Source organism: Bombus fervidus, chromosome 13 (assembly GCF_041682495.2).
Source record: "Bombus fervidus isolate BK054 chromosome 13, iyBomFerv1, whole genome shotgun sequence".
NCBI lineage: Eukaryota > Metazoa > Arthropoda > Insecta > Hymenoptera > Apidae > Bombus > Bombus fervidus.
The window spans coordinates 9,338,348-9,362,434 of NC_091529.1; the positions used below are offsets into that span (position 1 = coordinate 9,338,348).

Consider the following 24,087-nt stretch of genomic DNA (forward strand, 5'->3'; position numbering starts at 1 on the left):
GCTCGATGGATGCCATATGGCCGAGAAGGGCAGCTGTTGATCGGATCGTAGGCTCATCATCGTCACTGGCCCTAGCCAGCTCATGCTCGCCGTTTCTACTTGATTTGCAGATGGCACAATTTGTATGTACGTTCTCGCGTGGGAGGATGACGCAACGATTCCCGCTTTCTGATAGAAATTCCATCGTGACGAACGAAACGTGGTGATTACACGCGATGAAAGGGAAACGTTTCGATACGCCAATTGTCAGACGGAGTGAGATTCCGCTTCTTTCGGTTTTGTCGATAAACGCGCGTCTTCGTGAAGTAATTTGGCGAAGGTAACGAAGATAAGAAAAAGAAAAAAAAAAGAAGGAAAAGAAAAAAGGAAAAGGAAAAAACGAAGGAACGAGAATGAAAACCGCGAACCAGTTTACCCGTTTGATTTCTCAGGTACGTATCGACGGGGTAAGATAAAAGCGTTTGGAAAGCATACGAAAATATTAACAGTTGCGCGGAGTCGATAAAAGAGATAACAGGAACGATCGCGTGCATGAAAAATACGAGAACAAGCATGATAAAACGTAACGGATGCCCTGTTTGCGCAGATAATCCCTTTTTGATCCCTTTTATGTTAGCAAACAAATCCATTCTCAATGCGCTGGCAAAGCTTTGCAAACAGATGATTTGAAATCCGCGATCGCGTTCTAGAGCCTCCGTTCGACCGTAATCGCCACGTATTGTAAATTGATTTTCCGTTAGCTTCGTTCGCCGTAACGAATTTTCAGATGGTATGCGATAGGTACTGTTTAATTATCTCCGTTATCCTACGTCCTAATTCCGTGGCAAGAGTTCGAGGACGCGGTCGTTTCTAGGACAAACGATTGCTAATCACGGATCCCATTTAAAATATACAAATCGCATAATATTCGCGGTGCCATTAGCTAATTACCTCGGGCATCGTATCGTTAAATATAGCGGAGAGATAGAAAAGAATTTATGTTCCAACGATTATAAATTACCGTGACTGCAAGCATGCGGTATAATTAAAAGAAAATCACCTTGAGTCGTGTACGTAAATGGACATGTCGCGGCAACACGAACGAGCATGCTGTGTAACGCGTAAACGCGGCAAAGCACGTAACGATTATACGAATTTGCGTGTTAGGTGCTCGTCCGCGTTCCATCCTGGCACACCTAACTATCCTGACATCCCTTAACCGTTTGTTCAACCCCTGGCCATCCCGTGGTCAGTCAGCCAGTCAGTTAGTCGGATCCTTGCACGCGATGCACGCATTTGATTCCCCGTTTGAACGACTCGATCCGCCTATTTATTGCTCGTCCGCGTTTCAAGCTTCCTACGTTGATCCGTTTTCTTCTATTCGATCGTCCAATTACGCGGCTCGTCGTCGATCGAAAGGTCGACGTCGAAAAACATCGAACGAGCTTTTTCCGATTCTTCGAGATACCCGAAACGAGAACGAAAGACGAGAGGAAGGCGGAACACGAGGATTTCTCCGAGGTTTTTGTCTACTGGCGACGATTACGGCCTTTGAGCGTGAAAGGGAAGCCAGTTTTACTGGTTCACTTTGCAGATGCGGCTGCAGATGCAGCTGGTAGGATGGCTGCATCTATATAGATAAAGCAGTTATGTCTATATGTCGTGTTTCGAGACGCGGGACCGTGGCTTTCTCTATCCGACCGACAAAAGAGCAGCCACGGATAAATATGTAACTATAAAAAAGGATAAATACTCACGGTCAAGAGTCAATATTGTGAGAGAGTCCCTGTCAGACATCGTTGTGTCTGAGGTGGATCCCGTATTTAGGAAGCACCGCGCGCATTTTTATCCGCCTTCCAGGAAAGCATTTTTCGACCTCATCGAATCCCTCGGCGAGAAAAATATCTTCCTTCTCTTTCTCTTATTTCCATTTAAACGTAATCGTAGAAATTTTTACCCGACCATCGTGTCGCGTGTGTCCGTTCTATCTTCTACGGTTGTCTATTCGATGAACTTCGTTGATCTTAAACTTATCGTTATCGATTAATTATCGTGCCAACGAAAAGCAAAATAAGGACGAAATTATTCGTTAACGCGGAGATATCGACGATCGTCGGTGATGTACGCGCGTTACGGCTGAACGTTTCACGAATACGTTGGAACGTTACGTAATTGTAAAATATCCATAACGAGCGTGGCAAGAAGATAACGAAATAAGCTCGATCGATGCAAAAGTTTTGCCGCTAAAAGCTTTCGGATCGCTGGTAAATTTGTCACTGACCGATTATAGCGGACAAAAAGAGAAAGAGCAAAATAATCGTCGGTTCGCATTAGGGATCCATTACGTGGTGGGTCACGCGTCCAAACACGTATTAACCCCCATGGAGTTTTACGTCACGGCGAAAGCCCTTCTCTCCGCGCGCTAGATTAAGCTTGTCAACCCAGAAACCTGCTGCGCTTCGCGCTCTTCTCCCCTTGCTTTCTCGATTCGTTACTTCCGACGTCAGATCCTCGGTCGAGATTCGTTTGTCCAACAACCTACGCGTTTCGCGTAAAAAGCGCACGCTAATCGTACGCGGGTACGCGCGTCTCGAATACAACGGAAAAACGAGCAGTCGCAATTATTCTCTGACGGTACGGTTTAACTTGGACTTTTTTATCGCGTTTGTTAGCATAATCACTACCTTTGGTCCTTCGCCAGCTTTCCACCTGTTCATTAGGAGACGCATTATCTTTTTCAACCAGTTCATCCCGTGACTTTTTACGCGAAATGACTCGATGCGGTACTTTCGTTCGACATTTGCGACTTTAATTTCCCGCTGTTAACACAATCTATTATTTATCCTTTGGCTGACGTTACATCTTCCTTAATATTATCCCGACACGTGTCAATTTATCTGCTTAATTAATCACCTTGCAATGCCGTTTCTTCGTAACAATGTCGCAACGTCCGCTCGTTAAAGTTCAACGTATCAATCGTTGAATCAAAATTGAAATCATCAAGAACGACCTTCTTTTTTTCTATTTAGATATTTAGATATTTAGAATTCGTGGCTCGAATCTTCGGCAAATCCTAATTCCACAGCGACATCTTTCGCCGATGAATAATTTACGTCGGCTACGGACAGTTGGGAGAAGCGACGCGTGATTCTATCAAATGTAACGCGATCGTTCTTTTAATTACGATATGGAAACTCTGAAAAGTTATTGGTCCCTGCTAGACGTATCCATTACACTGGCAGGGTGGCGAGCCAAAATATTAACCCCTTCCTGGTTCTACAGCAGCCCTTGCTTGGTAGAATGGGAAGCCTGTGTCGCCTCGAGCCAAGTACGAACATCGAACACCGTATCTCTACCCAGATGGAAAATTCGATGCGTTTCGTGTCTGTAGAAAAATCTTTCAACGTATATCATTACCGACCTGAAGTATTATTCGCCTTCGCGTATTATTTCGGTATTATATTTGTAAATGTATTTCAGAATTTCTTGTATTTCAATCTGCGCTCTTCTCAGGCTTTCATAGACGACTTATCATAGAGTTTGACGTTCCATCTCGGCCGCGTTGTTCCCACAGTGACGCGAAGGCATCGAGATCGAGATATAGATGCTCGTAAGTAAATTTAAGAGGCGCGATCGCATACACGATCGAAAATAGAAAAGGCCGTTAGTCTCGTAGAACGATCCGTGCGGCGAGGAGCGACGTTCGAGCTATTATTTCCGCAGAATGCAGGTGTTGCCTTCGCTAGACAGGACTAGAAGTCCTCGAGTGGAGTGGCATCCTACCCTAGATCAAAGATCCGAGCCGCTGTTCCATTCATCTGCCTAACTAGCAGCCTGGTCGAGTGTGCCGTTATATACCGAGTGACACTCTACACCTCCCGCAGTCACCTTCCATATCCCTCGTTCAGTTTGCTCATCGACGTTCACGATTCATGGCCGAAGACGCTGTTTCGACGATTCGTATATATAACGAATATTTAGCCTTTTATTTAGCCGAACGTCGCACGGTTCGCGTTTAGTCGCGACAAATCGATAGCAACAAGAAAGCGAGACGCGGATTATTAAGAGAAGTTGCGATTGCAAGCGCGTTTCATCAATTTTAAACACACTCTTGTATTATATTTTGCTATGCAACGATGCAAACACTTTTTTACCTCTACATCGTTTCAAATAATTTGATTAAGAGAAGTAGGTGTACTTTTTACGATTTTATCGTAATGGTTATATCGCAGAGTTCTTCGAAAACCTACGTTAATCCGAATTGCTGGCAACCACCCGAGTAAATAATACAAAATAATACGCGAAATAAATAAATCTCAAGATTCGATTGCCGAGTGAATTAATTCTTTAACAGGTCCGCGCTTTAGCGAACGGTCGAAGCCTCTACCGAAGAAAGTAAGGAAATTCGAAGTTGAAAGAAAAACGCACGACCGTCCGAGTAAACGCGTGATCTTTTGAAAGATGGTAACGTGTTGCCAAAGGACAGACTGGCGAATTTTCCCAACGATGTGTTCGCAACCTGAAAACTCTTACGAACGATAGAATCAACGTCAACGTGAAAATTCGTATCTATCGATCTGCGGCGCGAAACTTGCTGCCGCTGCTGAATTCAAAATTCGAAATTATGTCAATCACGGCGAGATGCCGTGGCAAACGAAAAAATTAGCGCAGCACAATGCACGGGACGACTGCGGACCGTCGAGTCGCAGAATCATAACGCTTTCATCGGAATTCCCTTTCTGCGATCGCCATTCCAGCCATGAATTATTATCCTCGGGCGTGAGTCGCGGGTTTAAGCGGCTCTGGAAACGGCCGATCGATAAACTCGGTCCGCGCAAGTCTGTCGCTTTTACGGTAAATACCAGTCCACCCCCGCGTGGAATATCGAAGTACGCACGCGTATACACGCGTGCACCTCGATACACACCTGCAGCATCGAGTTCCCGGTGACTTCGGGGCAGGCCCATCCCCCGTGGCCACAGGATTCGATCCAGCCCAAGTCCTTCGACCGATCGTCTATCCCTGCGACCGCCTTCCACTCTTAACCCTTCATTTTATACGCGTACCAAAAGGGAGAGTCTTTCGCCTTGGAGTGGACGCGCGGATTTGCTTGCGCGTCCTTTAAAATCGCTTCTTTAAAATCGTTCGACCACGACGTGCATCGATGCGGAGCAGAAAGCTAACGCGATCTCTTCGTGGCAGATTAAACGCGAAAATACCTAAACGGCCGTTTCTTCGGATCGTTGCATTCTTTACGATTCTTCGTCGTCGTTCTACGTATTTAGGTTTTCTATTGGCAAAGAGGTTTCTCGTCGAATCATCGATGGGAAATTAGGATACTGAAAGGAATTTTTGTTACAGCCGATGGGTAGTAGGAAAAGATCATATTTGAATGCGATAGGTGTCGTTCGATAGGCGAGCAAATTTCTACTCGTTCTGACTCGATATAGGCAGGATGAAAGTTTCAAATATTATGGTTACATAGGCGCGTGGAAAACGCGGTCTCGTTAGTAAAAGTTTAAATTTGATAGTCGATGTTCTATTTCTGTGCATTTACAGAATTACTTAGATTCGAGGTAAAGGTACTTACTTAAGAAGCATTTTGTTTATTTAAAGCGTAATTTCGAAAGCTTTTTAACTCTAAAAACTTGGAATTTCTTACAGGTAATGCAACGGCGAGAGAATTTATTCCGTTTCCGTGCAGGGAAATCATCGGAAAGCTTTGCTAGTTTAATTCCTAGGAATAAAAAGGAAACGGTTAAAATTGAATGCCGCTTAAAACTGTTATCTCATTATCATATGTTAAAATAACGTAATATTATTACATAAATCATGAAACTTGGCGGTTCTATTTAAATTGCAAAATCCTTCTGTATTATTATATCGCATTATGTTTGAAATGCATTAAACGAAAGATTCAAGGCAAATTGAATCCGCTTGTCGAAACTTTTTAATTTTAATATTCCGCCAAGAAAAACACCACCAACTGCCGCCTACTATTTGTATAAAAGGATTAATATCGTTGATAAAAAGAGCTCGTATAATCAAGCAGAGATCGCGTTAACCAGCCAAGTGTTTCGAAAACAACGTTTCAAAAACTGCGAACGCTATAATTCTATCTAGTTAACGAAACAAATAATTTCGTAGCGTCGTCACCTCTATAAACCCGTGTCGTATCCTTCGAAATATTCCTGCCTGTATCAAGAAACTCTGCCAAACTGCAAGAGCTTTCGTGGAGAAGCATCGCCACGTGCGTATCCAGCAATAGCGTCGTAATTTCCACTCTAACGTAACTTTGAGCCTGTCCTTTGCCCTCAAAGTACTCGCGTGGACGCTTCCGGAGCTGTCAAATTCGTCTCACGGCGGCTCATCGAGAAGCTCCGTTTTCCGCGGAAGTATCGAAAAGCTCGCTTACCGCTCGATCACCGAAACGCAAAGAAACACGACAGAAAGAAAGAGAGACAGAGAGAACTCCGCGATAGTCGTACGTCTCGCGGATTGGTCGGAGATTCGGCGCGTTCTCTTCCATCATTTGCGTCCGATACAAACGAACGACGTCGTTGCGATCTCGCGTGGCTGACGTTGCGCGACTCGCCACCTCCGTGCGTTTTTCAATAACGCGAGCGTTTCTTCGACTCTACGAAAACGTTGGTTAACAGTTGGCAAGGAGAAGAGGCGAAAATAAAGGCGAACCGGTGCGAGAGAGGAGGAGTGATCGATCGAGAAGGTGGAGCGAATAGGTGAGGCCGGAGGAAGAATCTATATAAAATACCAGAGGACACGGGTATAACAAGATGTTAAGCAGTCGGTCGCGGCGTTTTCGGGAGGTTCGGCTGCGAGGCGGGCGGGCTGTAAAAAAATTGGGACACACGGTCGTCGTCGACGCGAAGACGAAAGAAGAGAAGAGGAAGGTGGGTGCGGGTCCGTAGGAAGGGAGCCAGGAGGCACGGACCAGTTGATGGGGAGAAGCTTTTAGCCCGGCTAGATGGTGCCGAGATAACGGCGCGGCCAAGTGCAGAGTGCGCCGTTGCTCTGCCACTCGTTCCATAGTTGTGTGCACTTCCACACGTACAGGCGCACGCGCGCGCCTTCCTCCGCTATATTGCTCCGTTTTCAGCGCGGTTCGACACCGCGTCTGTTATAATTTTGACAATAACGCGCCCAAGCCCGCGTTACGCCTCGAACGCGACCGATTTCACTTTTGGCGGTAAATCGTCGCTGCAAAGATTCACGACCATCGATCCGCTTGATTAGAAGCCGCGCGCAGTATAGCGCCGGCTAGCGACAAACATAAATTTTAGGAAGAACAGACCGAGAAATATCGGCTGATACCGTAATATCTTCTTTACGCGATTCTTACGCTTGTATACAATTATCTATACGTATTTCAAAGGGTATTTAACCACTTGCGCTACCAATTGCGCGTCTGCGAGCGCAATCTTCTAAGCAACGCCTCAGCGCGTTGGTAGGGTCTTACATAAAGAATTCTACACGGATATGAATAAATACTCACGGCAACGATAGCATTTTGTTTATTAATAGTCTATTCTGAAATATTTCCTAGATTTCGATGACTCTATGCGACGCCGTGCACTCTGCAACTGTAGCTCAAAAAACGAACGATCCGACTGTTAGCCGACGTGCAGCGCGCGTCATTTTTATTTCGGCGACAAATGCCTATCGACGTGGTATGCACGTCGCTGGCGATTTTGGAACGAAAACATCTGGACGTGCGTGGCACGTCTTTCTAGAGCAAGTGGTTAACTCGCGTACCTCTTCCAGGGCATTTCACGCGAAACATTTTTACCTGAGCCGCCGTTACGACTATTCAAGCACCCGTTTAAGCTTCTTACGTACCTTACCGTTCCAAGCCATTCGTTCACGACTGTCCCTGCTCTAATTACCAAGTACGTTGATGAAACAGATAGATCAGATATTGTACAACGAGTTCGAGCATTCCGGTTATCCTTTGTCTTGTATCTTTAAAATCATACGCTTTGACGATGTAGACAATCCTCGAAAGACATTCCCATGGAGACTATATAGAGCTTTTAACCGAGGTTAAAGCAGAGTATTCGTGTAGAATTTATTATTTTAATGGACGCTAATCGAATGTCGGAATAACACCGAACGAATTTTAGAAACTACCGTAGGGCACGAAAGCAATATTTTTATTAAAATCTTGATAACAGGATCTCTTTTTGAAAAAAAAAAAAATGGGGAAGAAGGACAGAACTATGTGTATTTAATTAAATTAAAAAGTTGTATTTATGGATCTAATATTACCAGGATATTCTAAGCTAGGATATTCGCGAAATCGTTTCGGTCGGGTTATTTAATTCCAATTCTGAGGAAAATCGTGTCGATTGCACTAGGAAACGATTAATGGAAACTAAGTTCGATTTATATAACTGTCGTTAAGAAACATTTCAGTAATTCGATTAACCAGCACTAGACGAAGAATAAAGATAAATCAAGCGATTATAGTCGTTATCTGATATTTAAATCCAATAATTCTGATTATCAGCGTTTCCGACATTATTCTTAACTATCAAACTAAGACGCGGGCGAAAGCTTCATTAATGGACAAATCTAATCGATCCCATTAGCGGATATTAGCGATTGAATCTAACTGTAAATAATCGAAAACTGCGTATAAACTGACGGAAAATTCCGAACAGGGATGAATTCAGATTCTCCGATTACCACATTTTCAAACATCGAACGCTTCGATGAAACTACCACGATCGTATCAGCTACGTTAATACGTTTCTGTAAATAAACGATACTTTGTGCATTTCCGCGCCTTCCTAAAAGTTAAAATTTCAAGCGTATGACAATATCGGAGACAATGGCGATTCGTACGAACGTGTTAAACATCGAACAGTTATTTAGCATCGGATATACTTTTATACGATTAGACGTCGGTCTATCATCGGAATAATTGGATCGACCGATATCGAAGTTAGATTCGTCGTCGTTTAGAAAATGACCGCGCACGTCACAAAGAACATCGAGACTAATTATTTCGTTGAATCGATCCGACTTGAAAAACAGCCATTTCGATATAACGAGTTGCATATACAGAGTCGCATTGGCGATGGCACCACAGTACACAATGGTCAAATAAAAAGAAGAAAAACGTTATTTGATACGATGTTTCCTTTTGTACGAAATTATTTTTACTCGAAAATTTACATAGTCTCGGAAATATACCTGCAAGCTACGTTTGTATCTTCAACCACTGTAAACCTTTGATTCTAAGACAAAGGCAACAACGCCCGTCGTACACCATTGTTATACCATTGTATCAAATTGTAGTAAAGAAAACTGTTTAATTACGATCTTAAGCCCACCCAGCTAATCCCTATAGTCGTCTTCCTTGCGGATCTCAAAAATCCTTTCGGTAATTCCGCCGTAGGTTACTCCAACTATTCAGTAATAAGTTAAGGACGTTCCTTCGGTTTAACAAAATTGTTATGTTACATTGGTACGACCATCGAAATTATCAAAATCTATCGTATTAGCCACATTTTATAGCCACAGGTATATTTTCGAAATTTACAACGGTAGAAGATACGATTGACCGAAACTTGGGAAAAATTATCCGATTGACTGTGAGCTTGCAATTGTCCAAAGCGATGAGGATTATGGTCAAACAATTGGGAGCGGAAGAAGACCCCAAGGGCAATAAGCTGCAATGCCTGCTACCACCACGGTAAATGTTTAAGTGCGCGTCGTTGCGCCTTTATGACGCATATCCTGTCCCCGTGTCCGAGGCTCAGGTAGCCGGAGACCTTTTCCACACTGTGTGGCCAGGAAGTACCTTAAGCGCGCCGAACGTCAATCGTAAACGAGGATACAAATTCTTGACCGTGTCGCTTTTTGCCGTGATCACGTGGGAACTGAAAAGCTCCTTTGGGTTGATAATGAGACCTCGTTGGCTCGATGATTCGACCAGGACGACGAGAGACAGGTACGATCGCAGGATTACAGTTTTCACGATAGTCGTGGAAATGGTAGCTGTTAGGAATTGTATTGGATCTCGCGCACTCGCTCACCCGCCAGTACACGCAGCGAACGTTCGGAACTTCGAAAGAAGCATTCGCGCGATGACGATACGCTGGATCCTGACGCTCGTTTATAAGACAAATTTGCTCGTTTATAGAAAAATTTGATCTATAAGTCGGATGTACAGTCACGTAGGGAGGTTTACGAAGGAAAGCAGGTTTTATCGGAATAATAGGAAAATACTAGAAATATTATAAATCGTTGCAGCGTTGTTTGTTCAGCGGTAATAACGACCCTTCGTATCATCGGCTGAAACGAAACTGCAACGTTAAGAAATTTGCGTTTGAAAATTGGCAACTATCGAGATCACCTGAAAATGGCATTAATATCGCGAATGTTTCGTTATTGTAAACAAATATTTGCGATTCTCTCGTATGATAGAAGGCCTCGAACGATCAAACGACCGATCAAATAAACCAAATGAACACCGACAACTGTGAACGACGGAGAAGATAAATATCATGTTTCGATAATTATTAAATTTGCCCAACGATTAATGCTATTTGTCGCGACATTATTAACACCGCAAACCTCGGTGTTTGAACGAACCATGGGAAGGCCGTTGCCCGTTGATCGTAATCGTTCTATCGTTCGTTCCTTTTCCAAGATCAGTATAGCGATTACTCGAGTACGGTACGTTTCCAAATCAAAACATTGCGGACACGGTTCGAGCCATTTTCGAATTTACAGCGCTAGCTGACCCACCTTACCTTCACAATGGCTACCCTCGTTAGTAGTTTATCGGTAATTTTTCCACGGTACACAACCTTTTTGCACTTTCATCAGATACGAAAGATTTCCAGATTTGACATTCGATAATTTTCAAAAGCACACAGAGGCTAACGTAACGATAACGAAGCGAATCAATAGATTCGGATTATCGGTGAAACGTGAAATTTCAAGCTTCGTCGAATCACGAAACTTCACCGATCAAGAGGAAAGTGAATTTTAACACGCACAGAGTCTTTTCGTACCGTTAATTTCGGATACGGTTTCTATCGTACACGAGTCGAGCCAAAGTATTTCTATATTTACATCGTGCCATCGACGAATAGGACGAATGCACGCGTCAATCTTTAACGCGAGAGTAAACTGACGTTTAATTTTATGCGACGAAGAATCCATGAATTATTAATTGCGAGCAAAGAGAGTTGATTCGTCAAATTCAACGTTCCTCTTCGCGATCCATTTCCCTCTGGTTTGATACGCGCCCAGTTATGTCACGTAATTAATTGCATTGTAAAAATTATTATTCCATCGTAATTCAATTGCGATTTTATCAGCGAATTAAGCACACGTATTATAAATCCCATTTTCCATTGTTTTCACCTCCGATTAATTAAAAATTTAATAAACGTTACGTAAGAAGAAAATGGTATTGATCAACGCGATACGGGACGGAATATTAAAATTAAACGTGATTTATACGACTTTATCATAGGACGGAAAAGTATTTCCCTTTCGGAGATATTCCCTTCGATTAATAATCGTTACGATATTAAAGTGTTTCTGCCCCGTGGCCATTTCCCATATATCAACCAACAGAGACGAATGTTTCTTTCAACGCGACGAAAAGTCCAAACGAAAGAAAACTCTGTCCTAAACTTCGAGTCGGTCTTTCGCCGTAACGTCACGCGCTGTCGATTTCGCGTGGATGTAACGCGACTAACCGAAAATTACAACCGCGTTACGTCCGAGAAAGTCGACGATATTTGGCTATCGGCACGCGAACGTTCCGGGGTCCGCGTAATCCGCTGAAATCCATCGTTGACCGAATTAACAAGCGGAGCAGCCGAAATGATAGGACAGAATTGTTGGCGGCGGAGAACGGAGCAGCGGCGAGGGTGAGAAGAAAAAAGAGAAAGACGTCTGGGTATGGGGCCTTAGGGGTGGGAGGGCGAGAGGGCGGCGAGGGCAGGCAAGGCACAAAACCTACCACGGCTACGGATTAAGGCTTTCTTCCGCGCTGAGGCGCCCGGAGCAACCGATTGACCTCCATATTCTCGGCTGCCTGAACCAGAAGCAGTTCTGAGCCGCTTAAGTAGGTAGGATTTGCTTTCCTGCAGCGACGAGTGCCTCGCCTCGCTGAGCTCTTTTACGCGAGCACAAGGCGCCACCTCGTGTTTTTTCCTGTTTTCTTGAGCGCGTAACCGCCGACGAGCTTGCTCGTTGCTAAACTTTGATTTATCCGTGCACGTTACCGCGTGCTCGCGGCAAGTTAAAAAAATGGCAAATAAGAGACGCGTCGACCGCAGGCGACATTTCGTTGGAAAAAGACGCGATCGCGCGTGGCACGATCTCTCGATCGATCGATGGTTCGCCCGACGAGTAACGGCGAGGAAGGAAACGCTTGGAAATTAAAAGTCGCTTTATACGTGGCAAAGTTTCAATAAAGTCTGATTTGCGATTCTTCGAATCTGCAGGTTTTCATTGATTTATGTTTCGAGAACGGTCGATTACGCCCATACGCTGTTACGCGTTTTCGAGATAATTTATTCATCGATCTTCGTGTTTATGACTTTCGTAGGTTTATACTCGAACGATTTATGCAAAGTTTATCTCTTGGCGGAATTGTAAAATACACGTAAAACACGAAGGAATATATATTTATATTTTGTATCGCGATGATTTCGATATTTTTATATCGCCAGTATGGAACTCGGCGTGTCCATAAATTGAAAAAGGAAAAAACCGACGAAAGATTCGAACAAATGCATCGAATTGCCCGCGTAATCGAATGAAGCATGAGCCCCAGAAGTTTAATTATTCGAACCGGTTGCCAATAAATTTCGTTAAATCGCGTCGTAATTTTACAGTCATGCGAGAAAATCATGAAACTCGACGTTTATATATTATACATTCTCGTTCTTTATCTACAGCTCGGCCGTTCTAAAATGATCGAAAGCATGGAATCGCATTTTTTACACAAAACCTAAAGACAAAAATATGTTAATTCGAACGTTTCCAAGGACTCTCGGAGTTCGTATATTGATCATCTCGATACGTTTCTACGTCGAAGTAAAAATCCTCCCAACTTCTCTCGGATTCTGTACTTGTGTATTACGAACCGCGAACGGCCAATAAACACCGGTCAATTGTACAAAAATTGGCATCCAAGTTTTGCAATTATGCAGATGTACAAAACAATTTTGTAGAACCGTGAAACGTAGGAGAGGACAAGGCGAGTGAAAGAGAGAGCGACCAAGAATCGAAGCGTTCGACGACGTATCAAGGCCCGCGACGAGCTGACATTTTTAACCCAAAGAATCGAAACTTTCTTATTCTCGATCCAATGAGACTTTTACCAACCTGCTCGTTACGTTTCTCTTATTAGAACTGCACCAAACGCGATATAATTTCGAGCACAGTTGCTCGCTCGATACAGGATAATTAGCTACGGTATCGGCAAGGAAATATAATTCGAGTTATATCGTGTTCGATGTCGTTTTAATCGGAAGGATCCTGTAAACATTTCGCTTTTGATTTAGTACATTTTCTTCGTACCTTGGTCACTGTCTCATTTTTCTTTCTTTCTCCTTCTCCTTGCTGCGCGATTGGCCAGTGTTTTCCGATCGATCATCTCGATTTTCGTATTTGCATAGAAATTCCGCGTGTATTACGAACGGCCAATATACAAATCGTTCGATCTGCGTAGTGGACTGTCGAAAAATCGACATGGCAAAATGCTAGGCGCGTCCACGCGTATAATATCGCCTAAGTATATATTTCTTCGTAACAGTCGCCGCTTTTGGCGAGACTTTACTTGAATCGACGATGCTTCGCGCACAGACCGGCCGGTTGAAAGTGATTCGAAGTGGACATCGAACATCGTCCAGGTAAGCGTACCTTGACTTGGTAGATTTGCGAAGCAACAGCTTCGAGAACAGCGACATAAATAAAATTACGCTGCGAGAATTTTTTACAAACTCGGACGAGCGTTTGAAATATTCTCAAACTTCCCCTGTGAATTTTCTTCCGAGGCTCCGTATGAAAATTAACTGCGCGCGACGTATCGCGATCTCGTTAGTTCGCGTCTAACTTTCAGAGAGTTCGTCGCGATCTACGTAGACGAGCGTTCTCGTCTAACGCGTCCACGCGATCGACTGGCGTTGCAGCGAAATTTTCATCCGGCGTCCGAGTTTCGTCTCGTTGGAACTTCTTTTCCGGCGTGAAACTTTCGCCGGTGAAGCAACCCCGAGCGAAGAAGCGGCGCACAACAAGCTCGTCGGATTTTTCAACGCGGCGAAAATTACTGGATCGAACGGGGCTGTTGGAATGGCTGCTCCTCGAACGTTTCCAAGTTTATACGTACGAGGGACTGGTGAATTATTACGCAGGGTTCACATGGCTTCGACACTCGAAGCAGTTCGAAAGGGAACGACGAACAGAAGGGAAAGGAGAGAAAGAGAGAGAGAGAGAGGAAAGAGACCGAAGCACAGAGTAAAGGGAGCATCTGCCCGGGATGCATTCGGCGCTGATAGCTTTGTCGGCTTCTCGCTCGTACACGCTCGTACGCGCTGAGCCGCTTAAGAGGCCTCTTCTTCGTCCTCTTCCTTCTTCGCCGGCGTTGCTACACGCTTCACAAAGCAGCATTGTATGTATATGGCTAAGTCGAATGCTACGTATAAGTAGTTATAAATATACGGGGTGTAGGTGAACGAGTGGCCGCGAGTTTCAGAAGGAAGGGTGGGTTTTACTCGCTGAAATAATGCCAGCAGTATGGATAGGTTGTTTACGAGATGGATATTAATTATTGGCGGTGTCTGGAGGTAAATCATGGACAGAGGGGGCAGCGACGCACGAAAGGGGGTTGTTTAGGTTTTTTAAAGGCGGTAGCGAGGGAAGCGGTCGAGGTTCGTTACCTAGCGAAGCTCGTGACGATGGAGAAAGCAACGGTGGAAAATTCGCACCGTATCTTCGATACGTGTTTTAACCTAATTTGAATCTTATTCGAATCGATCGTCGAATTCCTTCTCGAACGAAAGTTTGCTGCCAGAGACACGGTAAATCGTCGTGTCGTAGAAACGTGCTCTGCGTTCACGGTTAATCCGCGATCACTGCGTCTTACTCTTCGCGGTTATCACTCGCGTCTGCGGTACCTTTTTCCTACTCGAAACGATTTTCCAGCAAATTAAAGTTTTTACCGAATCGACGATACTCGAACGAAAGACAGCCCTCCCGAGCATTTTTTTTTTTTTTTTTTTTTTTGTTAATCTGTCACAGAGTATGCACGCTTTGTTTCTCGTAGAGTTTCTGGCAATTTTTTATCCTAAATAATATATTATTGCTCGTATCTACGCGAGCAGAACAGCGAAATATCAGAACGTGTTTTACAGTTTCGCGAAACATACAGGTAATGAGAATCGCGTTCGCGAATGGAAAATACATATTTAGGCTGCGATGAATTCTCGTTCACGACACCGTAACAAAATCAGAGGAAAACTTAAACGAAAGAAGAAGGGAGAAAAGTGGGAGGTTCCCGACAATGGACAGACTAAACGTACCGAGATCCGTTCACGCCTCGACGTACGGATTAGCCTGATGCACGTGATCGGTGAACCGCAGAAGATCGTCCTTTTTTCGAAGGGCAAATCACGCTTGGCCACTTCGAGGCTGCTCTTTTTTGCGTAACCGTCTTTCGAGCAGCGCTTGCGGTGGAATTTTTGTTCGAACGACGCGAACATCCTCGTTTAATATCTGCACGGTCGGATACGTATCTCCTAACACACAGCTTTCTTTTCTCGTTAGTATTGGAGGCATGCGAGAATATTTTACTAGAAATATCAAAAAATGAGGTAAGATGTATAATTTCTGCGTCACGCGTATATGGAAAAAGGAAGAAGGAGAAAAAAGGTTGAAGAAGATTCGAACGTTTTCGAACGCAACGACGTGGCGTCTCGTTCTGCTCGATGCATGGAAAATTATAATAATATAGACAAATTACAAATATAACGTTGCTTGGTTTTGACAGTTATCGATAGTAATATTTATCAGTTTTAAAATCAGGCGATAAATCAATTTTCCACGGTAAGATAAAACATCAGCAGGCAGCGATAAGAAAACGCGAACCGTGCGAATAGCAAATGGATACGAATTCGATAATTAAATTAATTATCGATCGGCGGGAGTGCGCATCTTACCACAGAACGCGAATTTAAAGATTATACGATCGTCATCATATTAATTGCCGCATTACATTTTGAACAATTATCAAAGCGCGTGTAATTCATCGAAACCGATGCAATTATAATTTTTACTGTAATTTTTGCTTAATATCACGCTACGTGTACAAGCTGAGTCTTCTGACACGACGACTTAAGATCAACCGTAAGTTATTCGAAAGTTATAGAAAGAAATATTTCAAACAAAAGTTGCATGGTGTCTAGGGAGACATTTTCACTTCCTTGCTTCTTTAGCGAGATATTAGGGTCACCTTTGGTCTTTTAAATGGAACGTCCATGTTAGAATTTAATCTTAAAGTTAAGATTAATAACCTGTGGTAGACACGATGTTTATGTTGAAATAATATTCAGCGATGTTTATTAAACAAAACTACAGAACCTGATGTATAGAAGCGAGTGATATAGTTAACAACGTACGGAATTGTTGATCGTTGGCCGGTTACTCTCAGACTAGACGTAGACAGTAACCCACGATCCTTTAAATATTTTGAGCCCCATTCTCTATACAGTAACGAGTATGATCTGTGTAACTGTCCTCTGTTTACATGCTGTGTGGCTGTCTGTGTAAGCGTATTTATGCCTGAGCGTGAAATATCGTTGTATTCCAACAGTCCAACATTTTTTCGCAAATTCGAATAAATCGTCAAATTTTGCGTAAAAAAGCGTTACACAAAGTGGGACGTTAAAGTCGTGTCGAGGAAGATGCTACACGTTTTTAAGGTGTCGCGGCATTACGATCTCCGGTAACAGTGAAAAATACGATACGACGAATGCTTATGGCCTTTCTAGTCGATCTGCGATTAGATACGTTTGTGAAGCATGTAGTTGTAATAATTTATCTGTTACATACTACAAATGTTAGTAAGAAAATGTTTGATTTCTGCGTTCGATACAAAAGTGTAAGACACGTCGCGTTTATAGATAAATACGCTATCGATTTATTTTCCTATTTTCCAGCGATCGTCTGGCTCGCGCGATAGAAACCGAAACGTCGTTCAAAGATACAACGTCCACCGTTGTTACTTGTCTATTTCAACTAACGAAAGAAATCGCGATTTCCGCCGGTTTCGAATCTACGTTACGTTTCAGACGCAGCCTGCTCCAGTTTAGGATATTTTCGCGAAAAAGCGCGACGGTCCGCACGCAGCATCCGGTCGGTTTGTTTTCGAATTCTCTTTATTTCGAACGTGTCGATAAATCGATAGACCGATTACTCGTCGCGGAATCGGTTTAAACGGTTAGCGAAAATCTGCAAACTGTAGCTTCGCGTGGAGTATATAGTTCTCGGGAACGTATTTCGATCTAGATATCGTTAGAAAAATTGGTATTTAGTGTGAGAGCGAAGACAAGGCTGAGACAGGAGGTAGAGTAAGAATAGAAAGCTACGATTCGCTCGCATTGCCAAGCATTTCATCGAGACGATGACAGGCAGGTAGGTTGAGAATGGAAGAGAATTTCACTTTGCGCGGCTGTAGAACATTCAACGTTGTTAATGACGCATCCTCTTTAATAACTCGATCTATACGTAAACGATTGCACGCGATTAAGGCAAATCGAGTATCTGAAATATCGTAGCGCAAGCTGCGTGTACGAGTTCTACGACGTTTCAGAATCGAGCAAAGTGATTGTGCGTCTTAGGCATTCGAATAAAGGCAGTATCACCTTGCGATATCTAATAAAAGATAGAAAAATTAGGCGATATTTAAACGTCTGTCACGAACATGCGACAAACGTGTCATTTACAAAACGTGCAACGGATAAGTAAAACGCGAAGCGAGGTTCCGGCCAAAGATGTTTAACGTTTCGATAGAAGAGAAGCACACTCGTCGAATATTTCGTACGACGAAGAAGCTCGAAGCGACGCGCACCGATCACCGAATTCGACAACGTACGATCGAACGAAACACGAGCGACGAGGAAGACGGATGGAAAGCCGGGGCGTTCGAACAGCTCGGGGAAACAAAGGATTCGAAGCGCACGGCGAATCGATAAAGCGGTAAGATATTCGCAATCGCGCGGCAAAGAAAGCAAGAAAAAGAAAGAAACTCGTTTAAAAGCAAAAAGCTACGAAACCTTCGTCGGTACCGAGATCTTTCTGCGGGAAAGAGCGAGCGATGCAAACGTCAAAGGAAAATTCAACGAAAAGAAGAAGAAAAAAAAAAAAGCAGGAAACGACCAAGCAGACGTATAAAAAAGCTGGCGAACGTAAACAGCGGTGGAAACTCGGCGATGATAACGGGTCTCGCGGAAAGAACGAGTCTAGATGATAAAGTGGAAGAAAAAATCGCGAGATGGACGTACGCGGCAGAAGCTGACGAAGTAAACGATGTTGCGCGAACAGCGGCGTAGCATCTTTTGGTGGCCGTTTGAAGGAGTATCGCGTAGAGAAGCGGAGAAGAAGCGAGTCGGGGAAGCGATCGGTCGGTCGCGAAGCTGGAGGACCGGCAGGCACGGTACGGCGCGGCGGAGGTGACGGTGGCGGCGGCGGTGGTGGCGGCGGTGTCAGTGGCGGTGGTGGTCGACGTAGGAGAGCCAAGAGCGAGAGGACGGGAGAAAGAGGCGAGATAAAAGAAGAGGAGAGGGTAGGTACGAATCGATTAGGTCTGTCGGCCATTTTGTTGGCGGCTCGAGCCGGCCAAGTGTCCCACAGCTGCCCCCAGGAGGCGTGGAAGCGACAGAGTCGACTCCACCGGGAGAACGAATAGCTCGACGTCGGCGTGGAATCGAGGCTCGAATTCTCGCGAGCGGATAGGACGTGGATGAGCGGATCGAGTGGTGGGACTGAAATCGGAGTGGGGTCGAAAAGGTCGACCTCGAAGGTGGGGGCATCGGCTGGTTAGGTTGGGTTCTATAGGAACCTAACCGGCAGTCAGTGCCTCCTAGGGCCCCGCGTCGTCAGTCTCGTTGGTGTTGCGTCGTGTAACGTGTCCTCTCTTTCTCTCTTTTTTCTCTCTCTCCTCCTTTTTCTTCCTCGAGCCCTCTCCCTCTCTCCTTTCCATCCCCTTTCCCTCGTGCGTATATACCTTTTATTTTTCTTTTTTTTTTTGCTCATCGTCACGATCAACGCCGTCATTGTCGGCCGCGAGTGATAAGGAAATAATAATCGCACACACGTGCCACTTTCCACGTTTCTCGTCTCTAACGGATGCCGCGCATTCGCCATTCTCTTTAATGGGATAGCACAGCCGACGTTCTGCTCCGGAAGACTTCTCCAAGAGATCGACTAAACGGGTCTTTGGATTCGATCGAGCCGTAGGTAGACGAAGAACGATTCTTACCGTGGCATCGACGGAGCGAAGAGTCTCGGGGTGCCTAGACCGGTGATCTGCGTTGCGATATTGCAACAACGTCGGTTAAAACAGTTCCGCAGAGACAAAATGTTTGCGTGACAGAATGTTTATGTGACAGGAGGACGTTCGAAGGATCGAAGATCGCAATACCCGTCAGACGATACAGTAAACGCGATAGGAATTTGAGAAAAGTAATTTGTGCCGATAACATCTGTGCTTCTCGGTAATAGTAATCGTTTTCGAGAGAATCGCGGCCAAATATCGACCAGGGTAAGATGCAAAGGACGTCGTTCGCCCGGAAGATCGCAAAATGGCGTGGGCTCCGGTAAGCTATCGCTGCGAGTGCGAATCTTCTCGTTGAAACCGTACAAACCCGATTCGATCGTTCGTTCCGGGGACGAGTGTCTGTGAAAACGAAATTCCACGACCAACATAGCTGTGACGGAATTTGCGCGATAACCAACGTGCGAGACACAGCGAGTAACGTGAAATTTCACGAATTCCACGAGCTACGGTTGTTCTGTGGCGGATAGTCGATAGCCGGTGGAAATTCTCGAGAATGAAACTACGAATATTTGTCGCGACTGACACGTGCAATTGCCAATCGGACGACACCGCTGGATGGGTGAAAGCGGGCCAGAAGCGAAGGAGACTGAACTAAATTTTGTCACAACGCAGCCGATTCATCCGAATACCTTGGACTCGAGCGCAGACTGGAAATATTCGTGTGTCGTTGAACCGGCGAATCGAATGTCGTAACTTTGTAAAAAAAAAAGAAGTGGTTTCCGGTTCGTTCGGTGAGTCGACGATTCCCTTGGTGGACTTGATCGGGAAGGGAAAAAGAGTCGGTTCGAACGTCGACGTCGAGACTTTAGTCAAATTCTGTGTAGAAAAGTAAGTACGGCCGACGGTCGTACTTGGCACGAAGGCCTCAAGATTGCTCGAAAATCGTCGAGAGAGGTGCGCAGGGCAGGAAGAGCGATGGAAATCGGGGGTGCAGCGATGCAGAGGATGGCCGCTGCCGGAGGGCCCGGGCCTCTCAGCCTTCAGGGCCCTCCAAGGTCAGTGAAAATCTCACCCGTTAACATACAGGACGAGCCCGGTGACCTCACTTCTCAGAGTACGTATACCATCAAATTATATTTTTTTAATTTGCTCGGATTACGCCATACATTCTTGCCATTTATTTACAATTGGTAGAGAAACGAAACAGCTTTAAAAATCCTATCTGTTCGATGTATTTAAATATCGTTGGTCAATGCGTGATGCGATATCACTGTAAATTTGTTATACAGATACATTTACACACAGGTTGCGCAATTTTTTACCTCAACAAGCTGTTTGAATGATTTTACCTTTTATTTGCTCTTCGCTTCGCTTCGTCTTCTCGTGGTCGACTAATTAGGAAAAAAAAAAAAAAGAAAAGAAAAATAAAAATCTAGGTACATTTGAATAGTTCGTTGAAACGGGGGTTCTGAAGTTATCCTTCGACCTACGTTAATATTTTAACCTTCGTCTTATTTTGAAAATCTGTAACAGCAAAATAACCGAGTCACGCTGCAAAAATAAAGCGGCTAAACGATATTGTAGCACAACCAATGAAATTCAAAGACACGTTGCAACGATAACAAGGTGCATCAAACGCTAAATCGATCGTGATTTCTCTAATATTTACATAGATAGTAGCTTCGTTGAAACGACTGAAATGCATAGTAATAATCGTATCGTTGAAGTAACAGCTATGCGGTAATTAGAAACGTTTGCAACCATCGTCTGAAACTTTTTAGAGTAAATCCCTCGATGTTCGACGTTTCAAACAGTTCGGTTAAAATATAACGGTAAACAAATAGTAACGGGAATTTGGTGACGAAGGTCAAAGATTTTCCCTTTGCATTCTCCTTGTACTTTTCTAAAATTCCAATAAAATAGAATTTACAAATTATTCGTGTCCAATGCTTACGACGAGCAAATTTGATTGAACTAAGTCGTCGCGATACGAACCTATTACCTGTCTTGTTTACGTTTTGGCTGCGAGTTTTCCATTCGAGAAAAGAACAAACTACAAATCGCGTCCGATTATTCTTAATACCCTTTGATCGCGCTTAACGAATTATCAACGCGATACTGTTAAATTATTTCGCGAAATAACATTTCCCTGTTGCCGGTCCATGGCGTACATCGTCGTGGAAACGTTGCGATTCGTTCGGCAAAATAGCGACGGTTCGCTTTGCTAATAACGTACATAGAAATTGTCAAGAAAGATCGCGAATTCGCGTACGACCGAATCGAACGAAATACGACGCAACCGGCCGTCGCGTGGCGCGTCGCTTGATACTTCGCATCGAACTGCGACGAATTTCCTTCGATGTTCGTTCGGGGTCGATCGACTTTGTGCTCGTCGATTACGACGTGTTTCCTTGTTTCACGAGTGTCGGTGTTTTTGAAAATTGAAAAGACGTTTAGAAAATCGATTTCGCGTCTGGATAATTCGTGTTCGTAAGTTACGAACGTGGGAATCGACAGCGCGATAGTACGTTGGCTCGTCCACGTTGTCAATCGTTGCCATCCCTCGAGTCTGATCGTTCATAGAAGAATTGTCAGCGATTTTGGAGGAGTATCGAGGAACGTTTCAGTATTCGGCAACGAAACAGCGGAGGCTGGACTTGTCGGTGGTTGAACTTTAAATAGCAGCGTCGGTGGTCGTCTTGCTAGCTACGCATTCCGATAACCTTTGCAATTAGCCGAAAAGTGCTAGAAACGGAGGTTTGCGCAAATACGAAAAAACGGCCGATGGTCTCGTTAGAAATTCCAAACGTTTCGATTCGTTGAAACGAGGGCGAGGTATAGGACGCGAATGTCGGAAGACCGTAAATTGCGTTGATCGCGGACGAATAGGAAAAGAAGCGAGGAGAAATCATGGTGAAACGATGGGGATGGAAAGCGATGGAAAACTTGGAAGAATTATTTCGATTAAAATGCGTTTTATCGACGGTGATCGTCGTTGTACGGGGCGAAGCGACGCGACGATCCGTTTATCCATGTATAGATAATATCGCGATATCGAATGAAACCAGGATCCATCAATTAGAATATTTTCCGGAAATTTTGATGCGAGTCGAGGCCAGGCATCGTTCAATCCGATTACCGGTTTCCCATGTTGATATGTATAAAATATGCACCGACGCAAATTTGCTTGGCCCGGTGTTTTCTACGATTTCGCGTGGCTGTCATGTCCGCGTAATAGCCTTACGTGTTTGACAAAAACAATTTAGCGAAACGCGCGAAATAAAATGGGGATCCTGCTGAATAATTCGTATTTGCAAATTTTCAGCTTCGTGACACGTACGAAATTGAAACCGTGGAAATTTCGTGCGTTGTAATTTTTAATAACGAAAAGTGATACGGTAACGGGGGTTGTGAAATTTTATCGTTCCACCATTTGTAACTTAACGCGACAGCATGTGAATAACGGTTGAAAATAATGGCAGATTCGTTGCTCGGCGGAATATTTTTGCACGAACGTTACAAAGAGTTCCGATCGCTAATTTTGTTCACAATGGAACCTCTATTATGCACGCGTTTTAGCGATCCAACGATTGCCTTGCTTCGAGATTTTACTACTCGAACGCGGTTTCCTCTCCGACATACCAACGATTATACCACACTTGCCGTTAAAAAATTCAGTCACTGCGTCACCGTGGTCTTCGCGACTAAAACTTTCACAATGGTTCGTTGTTTTCTTACTGCCTTAAGATTTTCTCTGTTGGAAACGCTTACGTTCTCGAAGAATTCGGACAAAGTTTAAAAAATTTGCGAACGCGTTCTTTCCCCGTGTTACCCAGTAACGATACAAACGCGATAAACTTTCGAGAGATATCGCGACGTAACGTGACGTAAAATTATAGCGGTGTAGGGAAAGATGAAAAAAAAAAAAAAAAGGAAAAAAAGAAAATCAGATTCGCGTTTAAACGATTCGGTTTAAGATCTGAAAGAGTTCATCGACAAAACTCGACCCCGTACGTGCATCCTCCAATCAGATAATTCGCTAACACGATCTCATAGCCGCAGAATATTCAGTAGCAAACAACGATTCCACGATAACTTACTACCGTTTCGACGTTACGTCGTGTTACGCCAGCTTGTTTAACATGTATTTTCCGTGTTTCACCAAGGATTATAGATCTCGTACATCGATCGTAATTACCCTGGCGGAACGTTACATCCAGACGTTTATCTCGCGTAATGGCAGACGTTGTTGCATCGTTTATGAATAAGTCGATGGGCGCTAATAAGTGCAATTTCTAATCCAATTTATCCAAGTGGAATAAACGCGCGTTTCCAACAAGATCGACGCTGCAAAACGTACGATATTTTCTTCTACGGGGACTTTTTTCCATTTGGAGAAAAATAAATTCGACGAGGCGAGAGACGCAAGTACGTGAAACGCGTATCTCACACGCGTTGGTGAAGGATGCGCGAGGCGCGTCGCAGATTTTCTTAACGGTCGACGCGTTCCAGCGGTCAGTTTTTCGAACATCTGTCCTCCTTAGTTTCAGTTTGAACGG

At 44.2% G+C, this 24,087-nt stretch overlaps 1 protein-coding gene and 1 long non-coding RNA gene across 2 annotated transcripts in view; one reads left to right on the forward strand and one right to left on the reverse strand.

Annotated features, from left to right (window-relative positions):
* LOC141445870 (uncharacterized) overlaps positions 1–24,087 on the reverse strand; it is an 85,583-nt gene that overhangs the window by 33,628 nt on the left and 27,868 nt on the right. The window lies entirely within an intron of this gene.
* Tup (LIM1_Isl and LIM2_Isl domain-containing protein tup) overlaps positions 19,394–24,087 on the forward strand; it is a 32,496-nt gene continuing 27,802 nt past the window's right edge. Inside the window, exon 1 of the mRNA XM_072015307.1 lies at positions 19,394–20,642. Coding sequence (XP_071871408.1) covers positions 20,504–20,642 — 139 coding nt within the window. The 5' untranslated portion in view covers positions 19,394–20,503. The remainder of the gene's footprint in view (positions 20,643–24,087) is intronic.